This window comes from Zootoca vivipara, chromosome 13 (assembly GCF_965207765.1).
Source record: "Zootoca vivipara chromosome 13, rZooViv2.hap1.1, whole genome shotgun sequence".
NCBI classification, from domain to species: Eukaryota; Metazoa; Chordata; class Lepidosauria; order Squamata; family Lacertidae; genus Zootoca; species Zootoca vivipara.
The window spans coordinates 17,141,021-17,165,687 of NC_142596.1; the positions used below are offsets into that span (position 1 = coordinate 17,141,021).

Consider the following 24,667-nt stretch of genomic DNA (forward strand, 5'->3'; position numbering starts at 1 on the left):
TTATACTTATGATAGAACCTTTAGATATCTGAGATCAGGTTTGGGTTTTCCATTTTATCTTTTATGTAATTAATAAATGGTTTCCAAGTCCCCCTTTGGTTGTATTAGCTCCGCCAGACTGGAAACTTGGGGGGGGGGGGACACATTAAAAAAAAACCTGTTGCCAGTGACCTGCTTGCAACATCAAATATATCTGAATGACCCATTTGCAGTATTAAGTCCCTATCTGGAAGCACCAATGATTTTCATTTCTGCTGCTATATTGTCGCTTTCTAATTTTGGAATCACGCTGCTGGATTTGCTTTGTTTAACCTGTCGCTGGAAAGACTGTCTTTACTTCGTAAGCAAATGCATGCAATAAAAACAAGCACTTCCCAGTTGCTTTTTAGAAACATAAGTCTTTTTTGTGGTACAACCCACCCCCTTTGCTGTTTTTTTGGCTCTAAAACAGTATTTAAGGAACCACAATACTCTGTAAAATAAGGCTTCAAGGTGCAATCGAAAACATGTGGTTGGCATGGCAGAAATTTGATTAGCATTCATAAAGATTAAAAGAAAACTGCATTCAAGAGGTGAACAAGGCTCTTTTGTTGTTTGGGATCATTATAACAATACCAATTTATAATACAATTACCAATATCAATCATTGAACCAAATTATATAATTCAGATAAGGAGGCCCCCACGTGCTAGAATTGATGATTTTCTTTGTTTCTACGTTCCAAAACCTTATTGATTTCAATTACATTCCAGTCATCATCATAATCCCTTATACAAGCAGCTGCAATATTTATGACTTCTATTCATATTGACACAGTAAGTGATTTATGCAGGGCTTTTTTCTGGGGGGAGGGAGGTGCAGGGGTACGCATACCCCTAAACATTTTGTGAATCTTTGTAGTACTTTTGTCCATTAAGTGTATTTATTTTCCCCGATTTGAGCTATAAAATGGTGATTTCCTTGAGTCAAAAGGAAAATATCCCTAAACATTTTTTAAAAGAAAAAAAGCACTGGATTTATGATTTTAGAAGTGAAGATCTCGAACTATATATCCTTGTTCTTCCTGTGTGTGACATTTATTCAGTCTGTGGCGTTTCTTCCTGTGCTTGCAAAATGTTACGCCTGTCTTCTGCAAAGCATGTATTGACTGATTTACTTTTTTATTTTTTAAAAAAACCGCATTTCTGGTGTGTTTGGCTTCTGTGGATTGCAAACATTCAAACATTCACACAATACAGCATCCTCGGGGGGGGGGAACCACGCAGGGAGCACCAGCTTCCCTGGCAGGGCCTGAAACGAGCCCTCCTCGGCGGTGCCCTGAGGAGAAAGAAGGCAGCAGGCAGCGGGCGGCGGCTCCTCCTTCCTCCTCCCTCATTTTTAAAAGCCACATCTTCTCCGCCGCCTCCTCCTCCTCCTCCTCCTCTCCAAAAGCCTCCCTCACTCGACGGCTCCCTCGCCAAGGAAAGAGGCGGGGCCGCCTGCCGACGCCATTTCCCCGCGCCGGCCTAGTCTGGCCCGCCCAGCGCCGACGCCTCAACTCTGGGTAGGTGTTGCCGCGCCAAGGCTCAAAAGGAGGCGGCGACGAGGTGAGAAAGTGCACAGCGCTTCTTCAGCGGCTTCCCTGGGAAGGGTGCCTCTGAGCATGTGCAGGGAGTTCGCGGTGTCCCGCTTCCTCGGTCTTGGGTGTGTTTATTTCCCTGCAGGGGGCATGGAGCCGTTTGTCCCGCCGCGTCTCAGCGACCCCGCACCCATGCAGGACCCTCCCTCCTTCTTAATTTTCTCGACCCTCCCATGGTAGGGGGATTTCTCGGTGCCTGACTGTCTCCCCCCCCCGAAAAAACCTCAACCCCCCCTTTTGCGTATGCGACTTGTGTCCACCCCAAATTTTCTCGTGGGGTACTCGAAAGGTGCCACTCCAGCTAGCCATGCGCCTGATGCTTCTCTTTGGGAAAGTTAGAGCTTTGGCCCAAGTTATTCCGGAAAAGTTACGCCTTTGGAAGTTTGTGATTTCTGCGTGTTCTGCTCCTAGTGCAATTTTGGGCAATTAAATTGAAGTTGCCACATATTTGTTTATTGTGTTTATATCATGTTTTTTTTGTTATCCCACCTTTTTTCTCCAAATGAGGCATACGTTGTTCCTGCCCCCTCATTTAGTCCCCACAACAACCCTGTGAGGCAGGTTAGGCTGGCTGTCCCAAGTTCAGCCTGTGAGCTTCACGGCCGCTTGGGGATTTGAACCCTGGTCTCCTAAGGTCCTAGTATGACACACTAACATTACATCACACTGACTATAATGTTGTCTAGGCCTTCTTTAAAAACAGGTGCTGAGCTGCAGAGGGGCAAAGCTGGGGTAAGGGAGAAGGGTTAAAATGATGAGATTTATTTAAAAACCTGTTAGATTTCTTTGAAACTGGCTGTTGTTTACGGGTGGTTTCAAGCAGTCACTATTTTCAGGTGGGATTCAATTTGGGTTGTGCAATTTTTGTTGATTGAGAGGTCTTGACATTTTGTAGTAGGAAAAGTGACAGGAATATGCACTGGAAGGTGTGGGATGATAACACTTGCTTTGATGCAATGTCATTCAACCAGTTTCTGGGAATAGCAAGTGGGGAGATTTCTGTTGCTTTTGGGTCCTGCTTTCAGGCTTCCCACAGGCATCTGATTGGCCACTCAGAACACGGTTTTGGACTATTTAAGTCTTCGGCCTGATCCAGCAGGGCTCGTTTTAAATTCTGTATTGTACAGTGGTACCTCTTGTTGTGAACGGGATCCGTTCTGGAGGCCCGTTGGCAACATGAAAAAACGTATCATGAAGCGCTGCATCTGCACACACGCGTGACACAATGCAACGCTTCTGTGTATGTATGCGCAAAGTGCGATTTAGCTCTTCTGTGCATGCGCGCAGGTTACGGACGTGCTGAACCCGGAAGTAACCCGTTCCGGGACTTCCGGGTTCGGCACGTCCGTAACCTGAAAAGACGTATCATGAAGCAGACTTAACATGAGGTATGACTGTATTTATATTGTTAACTGCTTTGGAAACTTTAGCTGAAAGGTGACCTAGATATCCAAAAATATAAAACATATGCTTTAACCAGTATATATATTTTTTTGCTTGTGTTGTCTACCCTAACTTGCCTTATCCTCTTCTCATAGCATGCCAGGCATAGAGATGACACTCCTACATAGTTTTCAGATGTCCTGACTCTTCATTCGCTACCAGCCATGGGTTTGAAAGCCAAACTCCAGCCACCAACAGTGGAGGTTCCTGTCAGGGTGGCTGTACGGATTCGACCTTTACTTCCCAAGGAACGACTGCATGGGCACCAGACTTGCCTACAAGGTGACCCAGAGACTAAGGAAGTTACTCTTGGGCGCAACCGCCATTTCCACTTTGACACAGTCTTCACCGAATCCTCGGACCAGGAGTCTGTGTATGCTGCTTGCGTACAGCCACTGGTGGAAGCTTTCTTTGAAGGTTTCAATGTTACTGTGTTTGCCTATGGCCAGACAGGCTCCGGGAAGACCTACACCATTGGAGAAGCTAGTGTCTGTGAGTTCCATCTTTTTCATGAATGGCATGTCTTGCATTCTTCCTTCCTCTCTACCCAGGGTACATGTAGCCCTATTACTTTTTAGTGCATAGACAGGGACTGTATTGTATGTAAGCCACTCTTTAAACAAATAAGCTAAATCATAACCTGCATCTGAGCAAGTGAACTGTACTTCACGAAAGGATCTAGCCTCAAGGGCCAGATTTCATAGGTGCGTGGGCCGTCCACCTGTCAATCACTTGATGACACAGTGGTGGCAAGGGATTGCGTGCTTTCAAGTAATGAAGTTGAGACTTTAAACCACCCAGTGTAGCTGATTTACTCTCTCCAAAAATGTGAAGCCAATTTAAATGTTTTGAAGAAATTTTCCAATCAGGTTTCTAAAAAAGCTTTTGTAAGAATGAATCACTCCAAGGGAGCTAAGAGGGTAAACTTTGGAAGGTAAACTTTGTATTGTATTTGTATTGTTAACTGCTTTGGAAACTTTAGCTGAAAGGTGACCTAAATATCCAAAAATATATAACATATGCCTTAACCAGTATATTTTATTTTTATTTGCTTGTGTTGTCTACTCTAACTTGCCTTATCCTCTTCTCATAGCATGCTAGGCATAGAGATGACACTCCTACTTAGTTTTCAGATGTCCTGACTCTTCATTCGCTACCAGCCATGGGTCTGAAAGCCAAATTCCAACCACCAACAGTGGAGGTTCCTGTCAGGGCATTGGAAGAAGCTTGGTTCCTTGACACCCACACCACTGTGCCACTAATGGCTATCATATGTATGTTCATGGCAAGTGGGCTAATAAAATACAGTCGTACCTTGGAAGTCAAACGGAATCCGTTCCGGAAGTCCGTTTGACTTCTAAAACATTCGGAAACCAAAACACGGCTTCTGATTGGATGTTCAGCTTCTGAAAATTGTTCAAAAACTGAAACACTCACTTCCGAGTTTTGATCGTTTGGGAGCCAATTTGTTCAGGAGCCAAGGCATTTGAGATCCAAGTTACGACTGTACTTTGTGGGTTAGTAACTTTTGTGGATTCCTTTTGCAAGGCTGCTGTACAGTCTCAGGTGAGGACAGAAGCATTTTTCAGCTTCATGCCTTACTTGAGACGACTGGGGACTCTTGGATAATCAGTGTAATATCTGCTGGGATTTGGCTGTCTGGTTTATTGAGTAGATGTGAGTCCCCTTAAAGTGTGTGGGAGTGGATTGCTAAATTCATGCTGAACTGTTATTGAAACCTGTGCTCTGCAGCAAAGTTGACTTCTGAATCAAGTTTGGTTAAAAGCAAACAGTAACCCCCTTCGTTATAATAACTTTATTCCTGGTGGTTAAATTAGTTCCCCACACATCTATTACAGCTTGCAATCCCCCCCCCCCAACAAATGTGTTTTCTTTGTTGCTTCCAGCTTCCATCAATGAGGATGAGCAGGGCATAATCCCACGAGCCATGGCTGAAGCCTTCAAGATCATGGATGAGAATGACTTGCTGGATTACACGGTCCGCATTTCTTATCTAGAAGTGTATAAAGAGGAGTTTCGGGACCTGCTGCAGGTGGAGACAGCTAGCAAGGACATACAGATCCGGGAAGATGACAAGGGCAATATTGGTAAAAACAAACAAACTGTTGCTGCTATTGCTCCTTGCATCTTTAAAAGCCTGACTTCTCATTGTAGTTTCAGTTGGCATTGCTCCTTTTCCTTGCCATTGCTAGGTGGCAAATCGAGCAGGTAGCACTTTGGTTTGCCTGGTCTGTATTTTGTGGATTTAACAATCTAGCACTCCCTTTTTACCTCTTCTCCAAAACTGGAGTTTAGTTCCCTCCATCTTCCCTGGTGTGGCTGAAAATTAGGCTGGTACAGGCTTCTTTTCCCAGGATTTACCTCTTGAATCATACATTATTTCAGGATTTGGCTCCCTGTACACAGTGACCTTGCTGTGCCATTATTAGCCTGAGTTATTGCTTTCATTACTTAATTAATTAAATAAATGGGTTTTACCGGTACTTACCTTCTTGTTGCTCAGCTGTTTAACTCACCTTGATGCTTTCATCAGCTGAGGCAGAAAAGCTTCATCAGCTGGAGCTCCCTTTAGCTCTTGGTTTTCCTTCTTTGCTATCCCTCTGTTGTTGCAGTGCTGCATGGGGTGAAGGAGACCGAAGTTGAAGGCTTGGATGAGGTCCTGAGCCTACTGGAAATGGGCAACATGGCCAAGCACACTGGGGCCACCCACATCAACAGAAAGTCAAGCCGCTCGCACTCCATCTTCACCGTGACCATGGAGCAGCGCCGCAGTGCCGGGCGTCTTACTTGCCTCGCCCTTCAAGAGAAGGTCTTGGTTCCAGCCTCTGGCCAGGTTCTTTCCTCTAAATTTCACTTCGTGGATCTGGCAGGCTCTGAGCGGGTGGTGAAGACGGGGAACACTGGGGAGAGGCTCAAGGAGAGCATCCAGATCAACAGCAGTCTTCTGGCTCTGGGCAACGTAATCAGCGCATTAGGAGACCCCCGCCGGAAAGGCAGTCACATTCCTTACCGGGATTCCAAAATTACCAGGTTAGTATGCTGTTCTTTTTATCCACAGTGGCCTACATTAGGGCACAGTCCTGTGTGTCTTCCTTGAGCAGTTTGCTCATGTCTTGACTGTGCTGTCTTTCCACTTGGAGGTTCTTCTCTTTCTGTGTTTCCCAATTTGGACCTGCTGCTTGGAATCTCTGCTAGTTTTGTCCCAATTGCTGCTTCTGAGGCAGGCTCAGTAGTCGGAATGTTCATTTTTATTGTCCTCCTTGTCTGTTCAGCTTCAGCCTTGCTAATGGATGTACAGTGGTACCTTGGTTCTCAAACTTAATCCATTTTGGGAGTCCGTTCGACTCCTGAAACCATTCGAAAACCAAGGTGCAGCTTCTTAGTGGCTGCAGGAGCTTCCTGTACTCAAATCAGAAGCCACATCAGACATTCGGCTTCCCAAAAACGTTTGCAAACTGGAACACTTCTGGGTTTGTGGCATTCGGGAGCCAATTTGTTCGGGAGCCAAGCTGTTTGACAACCAAGGTACCACTGTACTGATTCCTGTCATATTCTTCAGGATCCTGAAAGATTCTCTTGGTGGGAATGCCAAGACTGTGATGATTGCCTGCCTCAGCCCTTCCTCCTCTGACTTTGACGAAAGCTTGACCACACTGAATTACGCCAACCGTGCACAGAATATAAAGAACAGGGCAGTGGTGAACTGCTGCAAGGAGACGGAGCACATGGAGCAGCTGCAGCTGCAGATAAAGAGCCTGCAGAGGGCGCTAGAGCAGCGGCACCGCTCCGAGACACGCATCATCAACCGTTCCGAAGCTCCCATCAAGCGGCATTCGCAGGATAATGCCACCCGCTTGCATGCAGAGTGTAGCCGGTACAGAACCTGTACGGACGCCGCATACCAGCTCTTCATGGAATTGCAAGGGGAAGGCAATCTGACTGTGGACCAGATCCTGCGGGTGAAGGATTGGTTGTGTGCTGTGGAGAGTGAGAGGAGCGAGCTGAGCTCAGCCTCTGGCTTAGACAGTGGCATCGAGAGCACTTCAGTGGAAGATCAAAACCACAAGGCGGCAAGTTCCAAGCTAACTAAGTCTCAGGTACTATTATTCGCTGCTATTATTTTTTTCAGATTTCTTAGCCACAAGGGTGAGCCACTACCATTTTTTAAAAACCACACACACACACAAATAAATAAATAAAACCACACCTTAAAATAGATTGCAAGAAAGTAAAGTAGGTCCTAAATATTTATTTAGGATAGTACTGTGGGCAGGAGTCCCCAGGTCCTTTGCCAGGGGGGTTCACATGGGAGATGAGATTCTTCTGCAAAGGTTGTCAGCTGGTCATGTAGTTATCTTAATCTGGACCTCTTTTAGGGTATGCAAAGATGCCAGATCCATGACAGACTTCAGTACAATTTGTTGACATTGCCAATGAAGAGTGAAGCTTCGTGGTAGAACACTCTTTTCTCCTTTACGTCGGCAGGTGTGGCAGTAGGTGTGCTAGACCAGTGTGGGGCCTCAGTGATGGTCTGGATGAGAGCCCATAAACTGAACCTCAGTCTGGATACGACTGAGGCACTGTTGGTGGGTAGATCCTTTAACTGGACAGGTGGGGTTCAACCTGTCCTGGCTGGGGTTGCACTCTCCCTAAAGGAGCAAATGCACAGTTTTGGGGATACTTCTGGATCTACGACTGTTCCTGGAGGCACAAATGGCCTTGGTGGCACAGAATGCTTTCCATCAGTTGTGGCTGGTGGCTTAGCTGCAACCCTCTCTGGACAGGAATAGGCTACCTTCAGTTGTCTACATCCTAGTAACTTCTAGGTTAGATTACAGCAATGCTGTAATACACATGCATGCCTTTGAAGATAGGCCAGAAACTACAACTATTCCAGAGTTTAGTGGCCAGATTGTTGGCTGGAAGTAGGAGGTTTGATCATATAACACTGATCTATCTATGTAACATATAACACCGATCATATAACACCGACTATGGTGGCTGCCTTCTAATTTCCTGATTCAATTCCAAGTGCTGTTTTTTGACCTATAAAACCTCAGGACTCTAGTACTTTCGGTAACAAGTGTCACCCTCTTTCTCTTTGGCAGAAGCAAGAAGACCACATGGAAGGATCTGAAGCTGTGAGAGAAGAACACATGACAAGGCTGGAGAGGCAAGTGGAACGTTTAGAGGAGGAGAATCGGGATTTTCTAGCCGCCCTTGAGGATGCCATGGAACAGTACAAGCTGCAGGTATCACTTAGGCCATGTGCAAACTTCCTCTCTTGTGGGCACAATGGTGATCTTCAGACAAAGAAATCCATATTTGCAGCCAGATTCTTCTTGTCCTCCCTTTTACTTTAAGGTTTTGTGCTCTCTTCTTTCCTTCGCTCTGTTAGGAAGACAATTGGTTCATCTTTTGAAAATGAGTCCACACCAGCATTTTTACAGGTCACCTGTTCAACCTCTGAGTTTTGGGATTTTTGTTTGCAGACTTCATTCAGCTAAGCTGAATGGTACCCAGCAGTATCTGCTGGGCACTTAATACATGGAAGATTCCATCTTCTATCACCTTCTATCATCTTGCATATTGTTACTCTAAGGTAGGTCTATGTGCTGCTATAATCCAGCCTAGCCAGCAGTCCGAGATGATGAGAGTTGCAGTCCAACATGTTCTGGAGGGCACCACATTGACTACCCTGTGAGGCAACCAGAACTTGTTCTCTCCCTCCCCCACAGAGTGACAAGCTGCAGGAGCAACACGACATCATCTGCAAACTACAAACATACCTGCAGACGGAGATGCCCACACTTGGTGTTCCTGAATTGCTGCAGAACGTCTTTTTGGTACAGCTTGACCAAAGGCCTCACACAGCTCCTGTGGATGCTGCCCAGTCTCACCACCGGCTTAGGCTTGCCCGTGATAAGCACAGCAAGGTTTGTGAGCTGCCCTGGGGTATTCTATCATGATACATTGAGTTTTGCTTCCTCTTGAGTGTTGTCTAGGAACAGCCTATTTCACCTCCCCCCAGCCCATCAATTTAAGTAAATTCTGCTACAGTAGAGTTCGGTGTCCTAGAGATTTGAATTAAAAGTGGTGAGAGATGTAAATATCATATTGCTTTTATTCGAGGTGAGGCAGAGAAGACAACGTAGACTTTGTGTGTAGAAAATATTTCTGATGCAATGTTTTTGGGAGGGCTTTTCCTTCTTTTATTTTCTTCTCTGGACAACTTTCTGTGTAAAATTGGGAGGTGCTTCCTCACACAGTTTGAGCATAACTCTGGAATGAGTGGGAGGAGCCACCCAGTATATCATTTGTCCACCCACTGAAAAGAATTAACAGCACAGTAAGTCTATTGTAAGACCACACGGGTGGCGCTGTAGTCTAAACCACTGAGCCTCTTGGGTTTGCTGATCGGAAGGTTGGCGGTTTGAATCCCTGCAACGGGCTGAGCTCCCGTTGCTCTGTCCCAGCTCATGCCAGCCTAGCCGTTCGAAAGCATGCCAGTGCAAGTAGATAAATAGGTATTGCTGTGGCCGGAAGGTAAATGGCGTTTCCGTGCACTCTGGCTTCCATCACGGTGTTCCGTTGTGCCAGAAGTGGTTTAGTCATGCTGGCCACATAACCCAGAAAGCTGTCTGTGGACAAACGCCTGGCTCCCTCGGCCTGAAAACAGGATGAGTGCTGCAATCCCATAGTCACCTTTGACTGGACTTAACTGTCCAGGGGTCCTTTACCTTTTACTTTTTTGCCTAGAAATGTTAAGAAGCTATTTGCGGATCACAAAGGTATATGTGTGCTTTTACTGAATATATCTGCCATAATTACATTTTCAGGTAAGGGAGTGTCAGGTGTAGAAAATGGGTTACATTTATCTGGTGAACCTGTTACTCTTTCAGACTTCCTTGAAGGAGTTAGAGCTAAGGATCTGAAGTTTCCCCTTTAGGGGACAAATAATTTCAGGGTGCAGGCAACACTTCAGGGGTATTTCAGTTAGTATCCATTTCTCTCTATAACAGCTGTGCCAAAGACTCCCTTGTGGCTTGACGAGCAGCTTAGAGGCTAACAATACGATACAAACACAGGAGATTGACAGGACTTCAGAGCAGGCGGCGGAGCCATCTGTGGAGAAGGGAGACCGTGAACAGATAAGATCCCTTTACCGACGCAGGTGAGTGAAGAGCCTGATGCTGGACTTACAGACCCACCTACTTCACATACCTCTGGTTCAGTCTCTAGCATCTCCACCTGGATATCTCTTCCTTTGGAGCAGGATTTCCCAAACTTGGGTCGCCAGTGGTTTTTGGACTACCAACTCCCATCATCCCTAGCTAGCAGGACCAGTGGTCAGGGATGATGGGAATTGTAGTTCATTGCTAGGAGATGCAATGAGGTTGAGGGAACGTTCTTTCATATGTGTTGGATCTGTAAAAGGGTAAAAGAGTTTTGGGAAATAATCCATAATGAATTGGAAATAATCCATAATGAATTGCGAAAAAATGTTTAAAAGTACTTTTTTAAAAAACCAACAACAAACAGAGTCCTTTTTTAAGATGGAAATTCCCAGGTGTCAAAAAAGGTTATTTATGTATGCCACTACTGTGATCCCAAAATGGAAAATGAGCGAGGTCCCAACTAAAGGAGAATGGCAACTTAAGCTGACGGAATATGTGCAGCTTGCAGACTTAACATATAGAATAAGAGAACAAGAAGAACATACATTTAAAGAATATTGGGAAATGTTTATTGAATATATGGGGGGGGGATTGTGTACACTTGAAAATGCTGGCAGCATTAAGATAAATTCAACCGTGTAAATAAGTTATGATGGATGTAATAATGGACTACTGAATGGTTTAGTTTGCAAAATATGTAGGGATTTATGATATGCAAAATGAACCATGGAAAGACAAGAAGCCAGGGAAGTCATTGATATTTTAAGGATGTTTAAATGAGTATTCTAAATTGTAAAACAGAATTTAATAAATATATATACTGTATACATATATATACATATATATACATATATATACATATATATACATATATATATATATATATATATATATATATATATATATATATATATAGGAATTGTAGTTCAAAGAGAGCTGGAGACCCAAGTTTGGGAAACACTGTTTTGGAGGGATGCTGCTTGTGTGGGATACCTTGCCTTTCTGCCAGACTCAGTGATTTCCTTGTATCAGTGTCTGAAATTGGAATGTCTGGCTTGTGTTGTGACCATCTGAGGGCCCACCTCTTGCTAACACAAGTGAGATAACATTTTATGCATGAACTGCCCTTAACAATATAGGGGAATGTAACTGACTGGCTGAGCAGGCATGCAGATGATTTCTTGTGTGATCCCTTAGCTTTACTTCATCAAGGGTGATGAATTCCATACAACAAAGGGGAAACTGACTGAGATGCCACCAGCTTTACTTCTGTCTGGGCTCAGGGTGGTGTGTGTGTGCTTTATAATTTCAACTTTTCTCTCCCGCATTGCTTATGCCAAGTCCTTTGGATAAAGTGACCAATTTGGTTGCCGTTCTAGAAATGGGATCTACAGCTGCAGCCAAGAGGAGGTTTCGGACAAGAGGAGCAGCAGACAAGGGAATAAGAGCAATCCAGCACTGATCCAGGAGGAGCCTCCAGAACCCTCTAGAGGTAAGAGGAGATTCAGTTGCCCCTCTCAAAACTCTAATGAAAGCAATATAAAACCAGGACACCCTGAATGCCTGAAGCTGTACCTGGACTAGGCAACTCATTATTATTATTATTATTATTATTATTATTATTATTACTATTGGAATTCAGCCCGTTTAAAAACGGGCGCTAGAACGCTGCTGTTGTGCAGCGCCGGCATGGGACGGAGGTCTCCGAAGCCCCGTCTCATGTGGGAGGTGCGAGGCGGGGGGGGGAGAAGCACTTCTCCCCCCCCTGCCGCGCACCTCCCGCATGAGACGGGGCTTCGGAGACCTTCTCCGAAACTCCGTCCCATGCCGGCGCTGCGTGCCGAGGCGGCGGGGGGAGCGCTTCTCCCCCCCCCCGCCGCCTCGCCGCGCACCTCCCGCATGAGACGGGGCTTCGGATCGGGGACCTTCTCCGAAACTCCGTCCCATGCCGGCGCTGCGTGCCGAGGCGGCGGGGGGGGAGGAGCGCTTCTCCTCCCCCCCCCCCGCCGCCTCGCCGCGCACGCCAAGCCAGTCCCCGAGCCGAAGTGCGGCGCGGCGGGTGCTTTTCACCGTTTGCCTCCCCCTTCGCTCCGGGAAGGCAAACGGCGAAAAGCCCGCGCCGCACTTCGGCTCGGGGACTGGCTTGGCGGCGGCGGGAAAAAGGGGAGGAATTCCTCCCCTTCTTCCCGCCGCCAAGCCAAAGCCGGCTTCCCTCGGCGCCCGCTGCCGCTTCGGCTTCCTCAGGGAAGGCAAGCAGGCGGGCTGTCTGCCTGCTTGTGTTTGCCGAGGAAGCGCCGTCCCATGCCGGCGGTGCGCGGCAAGGCTGCCGGGGGGAGCGCTTCTTTCCCTCGCCGCCTCACCGCGCACCTCCAGCATGAGACTGGGCTTCGGAGCGGCGGTTGGCGGAGCGGCGGTTGGCGGAGCGGCGGTTGGCCGTTGTCTCTCCGTCCAATCCCTGTGTCCCTGGGGCCCATGCGCAGTGACCCAGGGGCACACGGGACAGCTTGGACGCAGGGACAACTTGGACTTTATTATATAGGATTATTAATTCAATTTTACACTATACATTTGACTTCAAACATCAATCATAATCATCAACATTTAGGATTTCCTGAATCCTTAGACTTCCCTCCACCTTTTGCTGGTTTCCAATACAGTAGTACCTCGGGTTACGAACACGATCCGTTCCGGGTCGCAGTTCGTAACCCGAAAAGGTCGCAAACTGAGTGCCGCTTCTGCGCATGCGCAAAGCGCGGTTTTTGCGATTTTCGCGCTATGCGCAAAGCGCGCACGCCGAAAACACTTCCGGGGGTGCGGAGTTCGTAACCCGAACTGTTCGCAACCCGAGCGGTTCGTAAACCGAGGTACGACTGTATGAAACTTTTTCTGCTGCATCATATATTTTCTCCATTTTTCTTATAATAATCCATATTTACCTTGGTTTTCAATACATTACAAGTGTTACTCAAATCCTGCCAAAGGTTTTAGTTGTTTACAGTGTTCTCTTGGGTAAATTGTAAAATTTTCCCCCATTCCTTATTAAAGTTTCTGTCTTTCTGGTTTCTGATTTTCCCGGTAATTTTTGCCATTTCCGCGTAGTCCATCATCTTCATCAACCATTCGTCTCTGGTTGGGACTTTAGTTTCTTTCCATCTCTGGACCAGCAGTATCTGCGCTGTTGTCGTCACATGCATAAAAAGTTTCTGCTCCATTGGTATCTCTGCATCTAAAATTCCTAGTAAAAAAACTTCTGTTTTTTACACAAACATTTCTTTCAACTCATTTTATATCATTTCCCAGAAAGCTTTTGTTATCTTGCACGTCCACCACATTTGGTAGAACGTGCCTTCCTTCTCCAGCATACATTTGAAGCAGTTCTATACATTTTTGCTGATTTTGTGGATTTTAAATACCAACGATACATCTTTTTCATATAGTTCTCTTTCAACGCACGGCATGCTGTAAATTTTAAGTCCTTCCTTCATAGCTTTTCCCAATATGTCAATTGGATATTATGCCCAATATCTCTTTTAGGCAACTCTTGCCTTGGTGCCTTCTGTCCCTTCACCTATTTGTATTGGAGCCTTGCCAGGGCACTTCTATATTTTGCTGCTTCTTTTTTTCGCAGAGGACTGCAGGAGACCAGAGCTGAGCAGCCTTGGAGAAGGCTTTTCAGGGAAGGATTCAGAGTGGCGGCTGCTTCAAGCCCACCAGAAGATCCGTGAATTGGCAATCAACATCCGCATGAAGGAAGACCTGATTGTGGAACTCCTCAAGACAGGTGAGGAGCTCTCTTAAGTAGAGATGTAGCTTGGGTGATTGACATGAGGTGAGGGGAGTTTTGGGGCTGTGCCTGGACAACCGCAGGGCCTCAGGAAGCTGCTGCATCTTTGTATCCCAGCAGAGACCCTTCTTTCCTGTGTCCTCCATATTTTTATTTACTTTGAAAGCATTTCCCCCTTTATATATTCTCAGAACAATTGGAAGGGGCAATGTTATATTTGATTTTATATATATTGTCACAGAGGAGGTGCTGCGACTACTCTAGAGTAACGACTCTCCAAACCGTTGCCTTTTCATGCTTTTATTGTGTGCAGGCTATTTACAGTGCTAGGGCTGTACAGGATACATGTTCTCAGTCTAGGTCAGAACCCTGGAATGGCGCTTCCCGCGTTTTCTTCCAACATAAGAGTCTGGGCACTCCAAATCTCTTTCCGCGTTTCCTCCTGCGTAATTCCGGAACCAGAGGGAAAAAGGGTCTCCTTTCCATGCTTTCCTTCTCCCCCCTTTTCCCCGCTCTCTCTTCCTCTCTCACGTGCAACAGAGGCTCTGCTATCCTGCCAGAGCCCTGTCTCCTACTTCCTCCCTCCCCACTGGACTCTTCCTCCTCCCTGCTAGCCCCGCTGCTATTGGACGAAATTCTCCTCAAGATGGGCAGGGGTTCTCTGTACTGTTTCTCCCCCCCCCATATATATATATATATATATATATATATATATATATATATATATATATAATATCTTGGTTGTATGGCTTGAGGAAAAGCATTCACATAAAGCCAGAAAGGAGTTACTTTGGTTTTCTTTCAAGAGTAGTAGCTGTATTGTTTTGTGTTCCCAAAATAAATGCAGCCTCTGTATACTTAATTGAGAGCCTCTCCATCAAACCCAGGTGGACTTAACATCTGAACAGGCTTGCAATGAACTGGAAATTCTTATCTGCGGTATTCTTAGTGAAAATTGAAGCAAGACAAGTCTTTTTTTTTAATGCGTCAATATTTTATTCATGAAAAGTGGTGCACAAGTTTTTAAAATACTCTGGTTTTATCCAGAACACTTTTGTCTCTGGCTCTGCCAGTCATTGTCTCTAGTTCTGCCCCTACCAGCTTGCAGCCCCCATAAGAAAAAAAAACTTTTCCCACCCCCTGTGGTAAAAGGATAATTAATTCTTATATGTGTCATGCTGCAATAACAAATATTTACTGCCATTCAGTCTTCTTATTCCTTTCCTTTCCATTCCTGTTCCCCAGCACAACTTCTGCTTGTCCTCTCTTTTTCCTGGTCTAACTTTCCTTCTCTATTATTCAATCATTATTTTTTTAAATGATTTTTATTGGTTTTACAAAATAAATCTCACAATTAACACCATTAAATTTTAAAATCAAACAAGTTTCTTCTGAATCTTACGACTTCCCTCCTCCCCTCCGTGTATAGCTTAATCAACTGCATACTATGTTCATCCAAGTTATAATCCTCCAAAGTATACAAAGTCTTTGTAACATTGCGAGAATTATTCTTTCTCTCTTATTCCCATCCTGGTTTACAGTTACTATTACATCCTTACCGAACACTGAGCTGATAAGACTGCTGCTGTCACATCTTCCTCTTCCTAATTACTGGTGGAAGAAGAGATAGGAGTCTGTCTTGGAGGGTCTTGATTTTGACCTGCCATGATCTCCATGAAGTTGTTTCCCCCCCCCTCCTTAAAATGATTTTGTTTTGCTGCTCCACTCCCCCCACCACTTACCCCCCAAAAGCCCATCCCTTTTATGGTGATGCCAAGTGTCTGTGTCTTTCAGGGAAGCATGCACAGACGATGAACAAGCAGTATTGTCAGAAAATCCGCGACTTGGAGCAGGAGGCAGAGCTGGTGCGAGTGGAATTAAACGACGGCCAGAGGCAGCTTCGGGAGCTGGAGGGCAAGGAGCCCCGAAACCCCGCAGAGAAACGGAAGCTCCAAGAATACCGTTCCAAAGTGGCAGCAGCTCAGAGCAAGGCAAAGGTGAGGCTGGAACACTACTACAGTATATATATTAGGGGGGGGGAGTGTGCCAGATTGTCTTTAAAAAGGCCTCTTCTATTTTGAGATCCTCCTTTCCGGCCCCTGGCATTACTTGTCCTGCCATATTGTCTGTTCTGCAACAGATCCTGCAAGAGAAGAAGCAAGTGACGGAGAAGCTGGCCTCTCTCTCCGCTCAGAACGAGAAGCGCTTGCAGGAGCTGGAGCGGAACGTGCAGCTGATGCGGCAGCAACAGGGGCAGCTGCAGAGGCGGCTGCGGGAGGAGGTGGACCAGAAGCGGCGCCTGGAGACAGAGATGCACAAAGGGCAGCACCGTGTCAAGGTAGGGGCGGCTGGCCTTCAGTGCCAAGGCCAGAGAGTATTCAGGAGCAGCGATGGCCCTAGCTGTTCACAGAATTGTAGAGTCGGAAGGGACCGTTTTAAAGAGAACTACACTGGTTGCTGGCATATTCTGACCTCGGGTTAAAGAGGCTAGTTTTAACCTTGAAAGCCCTTCAAGGCTTTGGGATCCAGGGACCCCTTTTATCAATTTGTAAGAGAATAACATTTTCCACTGAGGCTCCTGTGACTGCCACAACCAGTAATCAAGCAGGTGGAAACAAGAGAGGGCTCCTTCATTGGCGACACTTTTGCTATGTAATCCATTCATTTGGTACCCATAAAAGGTAATATAAAGGTAAGGTAAAGGACCTGTTGTGTCCAGTCAAAGGCAACTGTGGGGTGCGGCGCTCATCTCACTTCAGGCTGAGGGAGCCAGCGTTTGTCCACAGACAGCTTTCCAGGTCGTGGCCAGCATGACGAAACCGCTACTGGCACACGGAGGACCCATGACGAGTGCCAGAGGGCACAGAAACGCCATTTACCTTCCTGCTGCAGGGGTACTTAATTATCTACCTGCACTGGCGTGCTTTCGAACTGCTAGGTTGGCAGAAGCTGGGACAGAGCAATGGGAGCTCACCCTGTCACACAAATTCGAACTGCCGACCTTCCAATTGGCAAGCCCAAGAGGCTCAGTGGTCTAGACCACAGCTCCACCTGCGTCCCATTTGGTACCCAATTATAATTTGGTACCCATATTATCTTTGTCACCAGGTTAAGATTTTTTTTTTAATTCTCTGGGGGCATTTTAAATGAATTGAAGTTATAGTTTTATTGGAGAAGAACAGGGCTTTTTCTGGCACCTCTTTTTCTAGAAAAATAGCACTGGAGAACAATATACATAATAAATAAAACTACCTGGAATTGAGTTACCCATTTGGCTTTCTGAATATGTTTTGATGTTATGGAGTCTTTAGAAGGTGGTCTGTTGTTTGGTGTTGCATCTTAATTGCATAGTTGCATTTTGTGTCATGAGCCACCCTGGGATAGGTTGCTATGAAGGGTTGTACTGTACATAGAAATGCCTTTAAATAAATGATACCTTGCGGGTCTGACTGTTTCCCCTCCACTCATCTTCAGGAGCTGGAGCTGCAGCATGAGCAGCACCAGAAGATCTTGCGCATCAAGACCGAGGAGATAGCAGCATTCCAAAGGAAGCGCAGGAGTGGCAGCAACGACTCCATGATCAGTTTAGAACAGCAGCAGGTAATGGGGCGGCCAGGGCTGGTGTGCCTTTCATGTTCAACAGCGCGAGGCTGGGGTTTGAAATGCCCCTGCAAAAGGACAGGATTGGGAGCAATAAGAGATGGAGCTTTTTGAAGGGTTAATACCTTGGTTGACGAATGCCTTGCGAGTGGAACGGTTTGGCTCCCGAACACCGCAAACCCCGGAAGTGACTGCTCCGGTTTGTGAACTATTTTTGGAAGCTGAACGCCCGACGGGGCTTCCGCGGTTTCCAATGGGCTGCAGGAACTTCCTGCAGCCAATGAAGAAGCCCCGCTTTGGTTTTCAAACTTTTTGGAAGTCGAACAGACTTCCGCAATGGATTCCGTTCAACTTCCAAGGTATGACTGTACAATAGTTAAATCGTTTCCTGGGTTTACAAGTCTTGTCTTTATTTTATTCAGTTGTGTTATGTCCTGAAATTGGGGGACATAGGAAGCTGCATTACACTGAATCAGACCATAGCTTCATTTAGTATTGTCTGCTCTGGCTGGCAGTGACTGTTTAGGGCTTCAGGCAGAAGTCCCCCTTTTCCAGCCCTATCTGGAGATGTCGGGGATTGGACCCTCTGACAGCTTGAGTCCCTCTGACAAGTCTCCCCTTCCCATCAGAAAATTGAAGAGCAGAAGAAGTGGCTGGACCTCGAGATGGAAAAAGTCCTTGAGCAACGCCGTGCCTTGGATGAGCTGGAAGACGAGCTGACCAAACGGGAAGCCATAGTGGCCAAAAAGGAAGCTCTCCTTCAGGAGAAGAATGGCCTTGAAAACAAGAGACTCCGCTCTAGCCAGGTGAGCCTTGGGTGAGGAAGGTGGGCTGCTCATTGTCATTATTTTCTTTGTGACAAGTATAACATAATCCATTCTGAATGTTTTTTTCTTAGTAAACCTGGGGTGGGGGTGGGGAGTACAAAAACGAAGCTTACATTAATGAATCCGTTCATGGAGAAGGTGTAAATGAAAAGAGGAAGAAACATTTCATTGCAAAATTAAAGCTCATTGAAATAGGTTTTTTTTGGGGGGGGGGCTTAATTTACAAGTAAATATTCATAGGATTGGGCTATAACATCCAAAATATGCTGTTGGCAGAAGGAAGTGAGGGGTGGGGGTTGCTGCTTAGGAGAGGTGCAGTGGGGAAAGGTGGCTATGTGGTGGCAGCAGCCCAGTTCACTCCCATGGCCATTGTTTGGTGCCCACCTAGCAAAATGAGGCCTGTGCAGAGACTCCTCCCCATTACAGTGTATAGTGGCTGGTGGGGACGAGGCCTGAGGCGAGAGTTTGGTTTTCACCTTTCACAACTCGTTCCACTTGGGGGGGGGGGACACAGAATTCTCCGCTGAAATCTGCATGAAGGCAGAGAGTTGCCTGAGGGTTGAAGGGAGGTGCCCCTCCCTCTTAGGATAAATAAATAGGGTCCTCCTTCGGGAACAGGGGACTCGATCAATGCTAGCCACCATCCTCCCTTCAAGAAGATACAGTGGGACCTCGGTTTAAGAACAGTCCTGTTTATGAACGCTTCGGTTTACGAACTCTGCAAAACCGGAAGTAGTGTCCTGGTTTGTGAACTTTACCTCGGTCTAAGAACGGAATCTGAATGGTGGAAGGGCACCGGTGGCGGGAGGCCTCATTAGGGAAAGCGCACCTCAGTTTAAGAACCGTTTCGGTTTAAGAACAGACTTCCGGAATGTATTAAGTTCGTAAACCAATGTACCACTGTAATGGTTTTATTCTATGCCAAGATGTGTCCTCTCTTTTCCCTTATAGTTGCTGTGCTATTCCTTCTTTGAATAGGGTTAGCTCTGTTAGCTCACTCCCCTGAGGAATTAAAATCAAGAGAAAACTGGCAGCCTTGCCATTCTAAGGATCTCCCCCTTCCCCGTCCCTCAATTCTTTCTGGCTTAGGCCCTGAATGATGACATCATGCGGGTGTCCAGCCGCCTGGAGTACCTGGAAAAGGAACTGACACAGAAGAATGGGCAGCTTTGCCACAGCAGCACGCATGATCAACAACAGATCCGGCAAGAAATTAACAACTTGCGGCAAGAGAAGGACCAGTTGCTCAAACAAAGGTTGGAGATAGACAACAAGCTACGCCAGGGCACCTTGCTGTCCCCAGAGGTTAATTGGCAGTTTTTTCTTGTTGCAAGTATAGTTGATGTACTAGAGATGATTTGTTTCCTTTTCTGCGATTTGTAGGTTCTTACAATAAACATTCTACATAGGTACAGTATATTTCAGAGTGAACTTTCTCTGAAAGTGCTTTGAAAATGACCTATGTGCATCTTCATTTATTCATTAATTAGTTTACGATGTACAGTTCCTCTCATCTTTAAACAAGGGTGTGATTGCCATGAGTGCAGAACACAGCTGCTCGATAAGGTGGAACAAATGAGCCTCAGTGGAGTGCGGGAATCTTAAAACTAGGTCATGACACCTGGGGTTCATTTGTGAGGAGGTGTGGGATATAAGTTTAATAAAAAGAAAATATATCTGGTGTCTTGACTCTTGGGGCATTGTGTCCATGAGTGCCATCCTATTTCTTTCCTAGTTGCTAAATTTTAAACTCAGGCCCCTGCTTGGCCAAGGACTTGAGCAAAAAAGGCTTTGAGCAAATTTGTACGCCAACTGGGAGTCACATTAAACTATATTTCAGGTTTATGAGAGCAGCTAAATGTAAGGACTGGGAACCTCTCTGCCCAGCAGAACTAAGCATTATTAGTTGCAAGACAACCAAAGTTATCCTTTCCCTCTTAGTAGTTTTCTTGCTTTCTTCCTCTCCAGGAGGAACGGATCCTTTTCCAGCTAGATGAAGCCATTGAGGCTCTAGATGCTGCCATTGAATACAAAAACGAGTCAATCACTTGCCGGCAACGTGTTCTGAGGTCCTCAGCCAGTCTCCTATCCCAATGCGAGATGAACCTGATGGCCAAACTCAGCTACCTCTCATCCTCCGAGACCCGGGCACTGCTTTGCAAGTATTTTGATAAGGTAGGTGTCGAATTGTGGCTCTGCTCAGTGGAGCAATGCACTGCCCAATATGAGCACATCAGAGGCCCAGGCCCTTACCCAGGGGCGCAAAACTTTTAGTCAAGCTTAGGTTTCTCTCTTTCCCTCCAAGCCAGCTCCTCCCTGCAGCTTTCAGAGCAAAGCTCCCTCAATGGTTTTCCTGGTCCTTAAAAACAAGCACAATACCGTAAACCTGCATTTGGACTGCCACCATTTGGGGCAGTAGGTTGCGTAGGAAAGGAGCAAGAAGGCATCCCTACACATAGAAATCTAGAATGTCGGGGGTTAGACTGGAACCCTTCTCCCTGAAATACCCTTTCTCTGTGAGGGGATTTTTCATTTATGTTTTGCACAGAGGAGCTTCCCACCTCCATCTGCAGTGGCGATACAATCCAGACCTACGCAAAGTAGGCTTACATGGCTTCCCACATTGTCACTGGGTCACCCTTTTCATAATAATAATAATAATAATAATAATAATAATAATAATAATTTATTATTTATACCCCACCCATCTGGCTGGGTTTCTCCAGCCACTCTGGGCGGCTTCCAACAGAAAAATAAAATACAGTAATCTATTAAACACTAAAAGCATCCCTATACAGGGCTGCCTTCAGATGTCTTCTAAAAGTCTGGTAGTTGTTTTTCTCTTTGACATCTGATGGGAGGGCGTTTCACAGGACAGGCGCCACTACCGAGAAGGCCCTCTGCCTAGTTCCCTGCAACTTGGCTTCTCGCAACAAGGGAACCACCAGAAGGCCCTCTGTGCTGGACCTCAGTGTCCGGGCAGAATGATGGGGGTGGAGACGCTCCTTCAGGTATACTGCACCGAGGCCATTTAGGGCTTTAAAGGTCAGCACCAACACTTTGAACTGCTCGGAAACGAACTGGGAGCCAATGTAGATCTTTCAAGACCAGTGAATCTGTCAGTGCCATATACATATGTCAGTGCATACGTCGTTTCAGTTCTATTAACAAGAAGATGCCTTAGTTGCAAGAAGACCATGCAGAAAGTTTGTGTTTTGGGCCAGGTGGTGACTCTGCGAGAGGATCAGCACAGACAACACATTGCCTTTTCCGAACTGGAGATGCAGCTGGAGGAGCAGCTGCAGCTGGTATTTTGGCTGGAAGTAGCACTGGAGCGCCAGTGCTTGGAGATGGACCGCCAGCTCACCTTGCAGCAGAAGGAGCATGAGCAGAACATTCAGCTTCTGCTCCAGCAGAGCCGGGGTAACAAAGGGCCTTTGTAGTCATTGGTGAATCACTTGGCATGTTAAATCTTCAGTTGGACAGTTTGCCGGTCCTCAGCAGACTGTATATTTAATTCCCTTCTCTCACACAGAGCACATGGAAGAAGGGCAGGCAAACAGCAGGCTTCAATACCAAGGAAGGATCCAGGCATTGGAAAAAGAATTGGCGCATTACAAGTGGGCCAACCACGAGCTGACTCAGAAGCTGAGCGTGAGCGATTTGGAGGGACAAGGGAAAGGTGAGGATAATCTCAGCTCTGGAGGCTTACATCTTTTTATCACCGCCACTGACAACGGTTCAGATGTGACTATTCTACACAGCAAGCCAAGCACACAGTCCCAACCATGTCTGAAAGGCAAAGTGGTGGACTGGGTTCCTGAGAACGGGGATGAGCAACCCTTTTCATCCAGAGGGCCAAATTCCTGTGCTGAGTGGGGTCAGGCAAAAGTGAGCAGGGCATTTGGAGTAAATTTCACCTTAGCACCGTAAACTAGTTTCTGCAGACATTCTCACATGCCCTTTTCTGCTCTCCATCCAAACAAGATACATTATCAGAATTCAAGGACACATGCCAGCCTGGCAAAAACACTGAATGTGAAGCTGAGCCACTGTGTGGTGTGGCTTGGGAGGGCTGTATTTGGACCTTAGACCTACCCCTGCCTTAAAAGTAACAGAGGCCAAAATAGGCTGGTGCCTGCTGCCAAAAAAAAAATTAAACCTGAAAACAGGGAAGTAGAGGTGAATGAATGGGTACCATTGTTGTTACACCTACTTGGTTACAGTTGGAAATGATAATTAGGCTTTGGAGAACAAGGTTTTTAAGAAGGGAGTTATGGACTGGGGCAGCATTTGAAGGGAAGTTGCTCAGACAACGGCTCTACATGGTTTTTGTGGGCTATCAATCTTAAAATGTTTTGGAACCTGCTTTGTGGAGAGATGTACACTGATGTTGGAAGGTCTGTAGCACATATGCCCATCATGGAAAAATGCTCAGGTTTAATCTCCAGATAGAGAAAAGGTGAAATCAACACAACCCATTTTAATATATATTTTTCCCCCTTCAGCCCTGGCATTCTCAAAACCAGCACTATTATGAAAGCCATTTGCAGGGGGAAATTAGTTGAGCTCACCAGCACTGTATTTATGAAAGAGACAAGGCCCAGTCTCTCTGAAGCCATATTGACCAGGCCACATTATCAATCTCTGCCATCAGAAAAAAATATCTATGTTCTTGGCTGTTCCACAGCTTTTTCTCTGAGCACGTGAACAGCGATTGCAGAGGTGGACAATCTTCTATTAGCACCAAAGATCAACAATCCAGAGGCAAATGCAAAAAGACATGCGCTAAAAATCAAAAGAATTCTAAGCCCAGGAATGGTCCCCCATACCCTGGCATGATGATCGTCCCTGGTTAGGTCAAACTTTCTTCGCTTAAGTAGTGTAATTTGGGTGTGTTGTTTAATGGTAGTAACAAAACAAGTGGGATTTGGAAACCCTTGCTGATCTACTTCAAATCACCCAGAGATCTCTCCTGCAGTACCAAAGGTAGGCAGAAAGCAGGCAATATTGAGCTCGATGACCAAATGGCTTAAGGCAGTTTCCTGCGTTTTAGCATAAGCAGGCTCTCTTTATGGGTTAGTCAATTTTACTATATTCCTGTTGGTTTTCTCGGTACAGGGAATTACCAATTTTGGGGCCATTTTTGTTCATTACACAGCACAGACCCTAGGAAATTACTGTCTAATGTGTTCTTCTCATATAGGTGTGGAAAGAATCACTTGTGCAGCTGAGGACAGACCTGGTTCGATTAGAAAACATGGTGACTTTAGTGCAAGTAGCATGTTGGATCCCATGCAGATAGAGCTCTCTGAAAGAACCCACAGAAGCGGGGATGAACCCCGGGACCTGGTGCATGCAGCCTTGCCATCCACCTGGAGGCGGTCTTCATTATCCAGTGCCAACACCTTAGTACCGGAAGACTTTTGCCAGAAAGAGACAGACTTATTATCCAGAGGTGGCCAGATCAAGGAAGCATCTCTGCCACTGAGCGTAGCTCCTCTGCTGAAGTCTCACATGGAGCTGTACAGGACTGGGCTGTCATATCCAGAAATCATTGATGTCAGGAAAAACCCATTCTAGGTCCCAGCTTCTACCTGCTACTCTTGCTCAAAGCTTGAGGGGTATTGCCTACACTGCAGAACATCTAAGGTGTATTGTTACAAGTCGCTACAAGTAGTAATTGATGGCTATGCTTAAGGTTCAAATTAGCCTTCTGTCATACACTAGAGGGTTTTTTTGGAGGGCAGAAAAGCAGTATGTCAGACTTTTTCCTCTACAACAGTGACCTTTGTATTTAGCTGCAGTACCTCCCAGAGGGAAGACCACTACCTCTGGCAAAAGACCTGTCTCTGGAGAGATAGTAAAGTCAGAAATATTTGCTGCTGTAGGCCTAGAGATATGTAAATAGTTTAACTAGCCTTTTATACTGTAGTTTCTAATAAACTAGAGTAACTTTTATAAGGGCTTGAAATACATTGTTTCCTTCCTGTTCCCAACTTAACCAAAAATATTACTATTTATACTCTTCCTAGCAGTATTCAAGTACCATACAGCTTTGTAGGGTAGACTGATGCTAATTATTTCCAGTTAATTTATGAGCTTTAAAACCTAACAATAAATATTAGTTTCCTTCGTTTCATGGCAAGGAAGATGTGAAATTGTTTTTTGCGTGGTACATAAAAGATATTCAGTT

At 45.9% G+C, this 24,667-nt stretch overlaps 1 protein-coding gene across 3 annotated transcripts; it reads left to right on the forward strand.

Moving 5' to 3' along the window:
- The first annotated feature begins 1,263 nt into the window (after positions 1 to 1,263).
- KIF7 (kinesin family member 7) lies at positions 1,264 to 24,619 on the forward strand. 3 transcript variants are annotated; one of them, XM_060282669.2, is made up of 19 exons: positions 1,264 to 1,543; positions 3,157 to 3,553; positions 4,969 to 5,169; positions 5,695 to 6,112; positions 6,642 to 7,179; positions 8,191 to 8,334; positions 8,821 to 9,018; positions 10,105 to 10,256; positions 11,640 to 11,752; positions 13,889 to 14,041; positions 15,839 to 16,041; positions 16,185 to 16,382; positions 17,519 to 17,644; positions 18,274 to 18,450; positions 19,561 to 19,776; positions 20,440 to 20,646; positions 21,696 to 21,894; positions 22,007 to 22,153; positions 23,678 to 24,619. In XM_060282669.2, the coding sequence occupies exons 2-19, from the start codon at positions 3,226 to 3,228 to the stop codon at positions 24,052 to 24,054; spliced, it is 4,095 nt and encodes a 1,364-aa protein (XP_060138652.2). In that variant the 5' UTR covers positions 1,264 to 1,543; positions 3,157 to 3,225; the 3' UTR covers positions 24,055 to 24,619. The 3 variants fall into 3 exon arrangements, with proteins under 3 accessions (XP_060138652.2, XP_060138650.2, XP_060138653.2); XM_060282667.2 differs by having other exon boundaries at positions 1,455 to 1,586; XM_060282670.2 differs by lacking the exon at positions 1,264 to 1,543 and adding an exon at positions 1,572 to 1,794.
- Positions 24,620 to 24,667: the final 48 nt, after the last annotated feature.

Coding starts and splice junctions, on each gene's coding strand:
- KIF7 (XM_060282669.2), top strand. CDS start 3,226: ATGGGTTTGAAAGCCAAACTCCAGCCACCAACAGTGGAGGTTCCTGTC. Junction 3,554..4,968: donor CATTGGAGAAGCTAGTGTCT/GTGAGTTCCATC, acceptor TGTTGCTTCCAG/CTTCCATCAATGAGGATGAG. Junction 22,154..23,677: donor TTTGGAGGGACAAGGGAAAG/GTGAGGATAATC, acceptor CTTCTCATATAG/GTGTGGAAAGAATCACTTGT.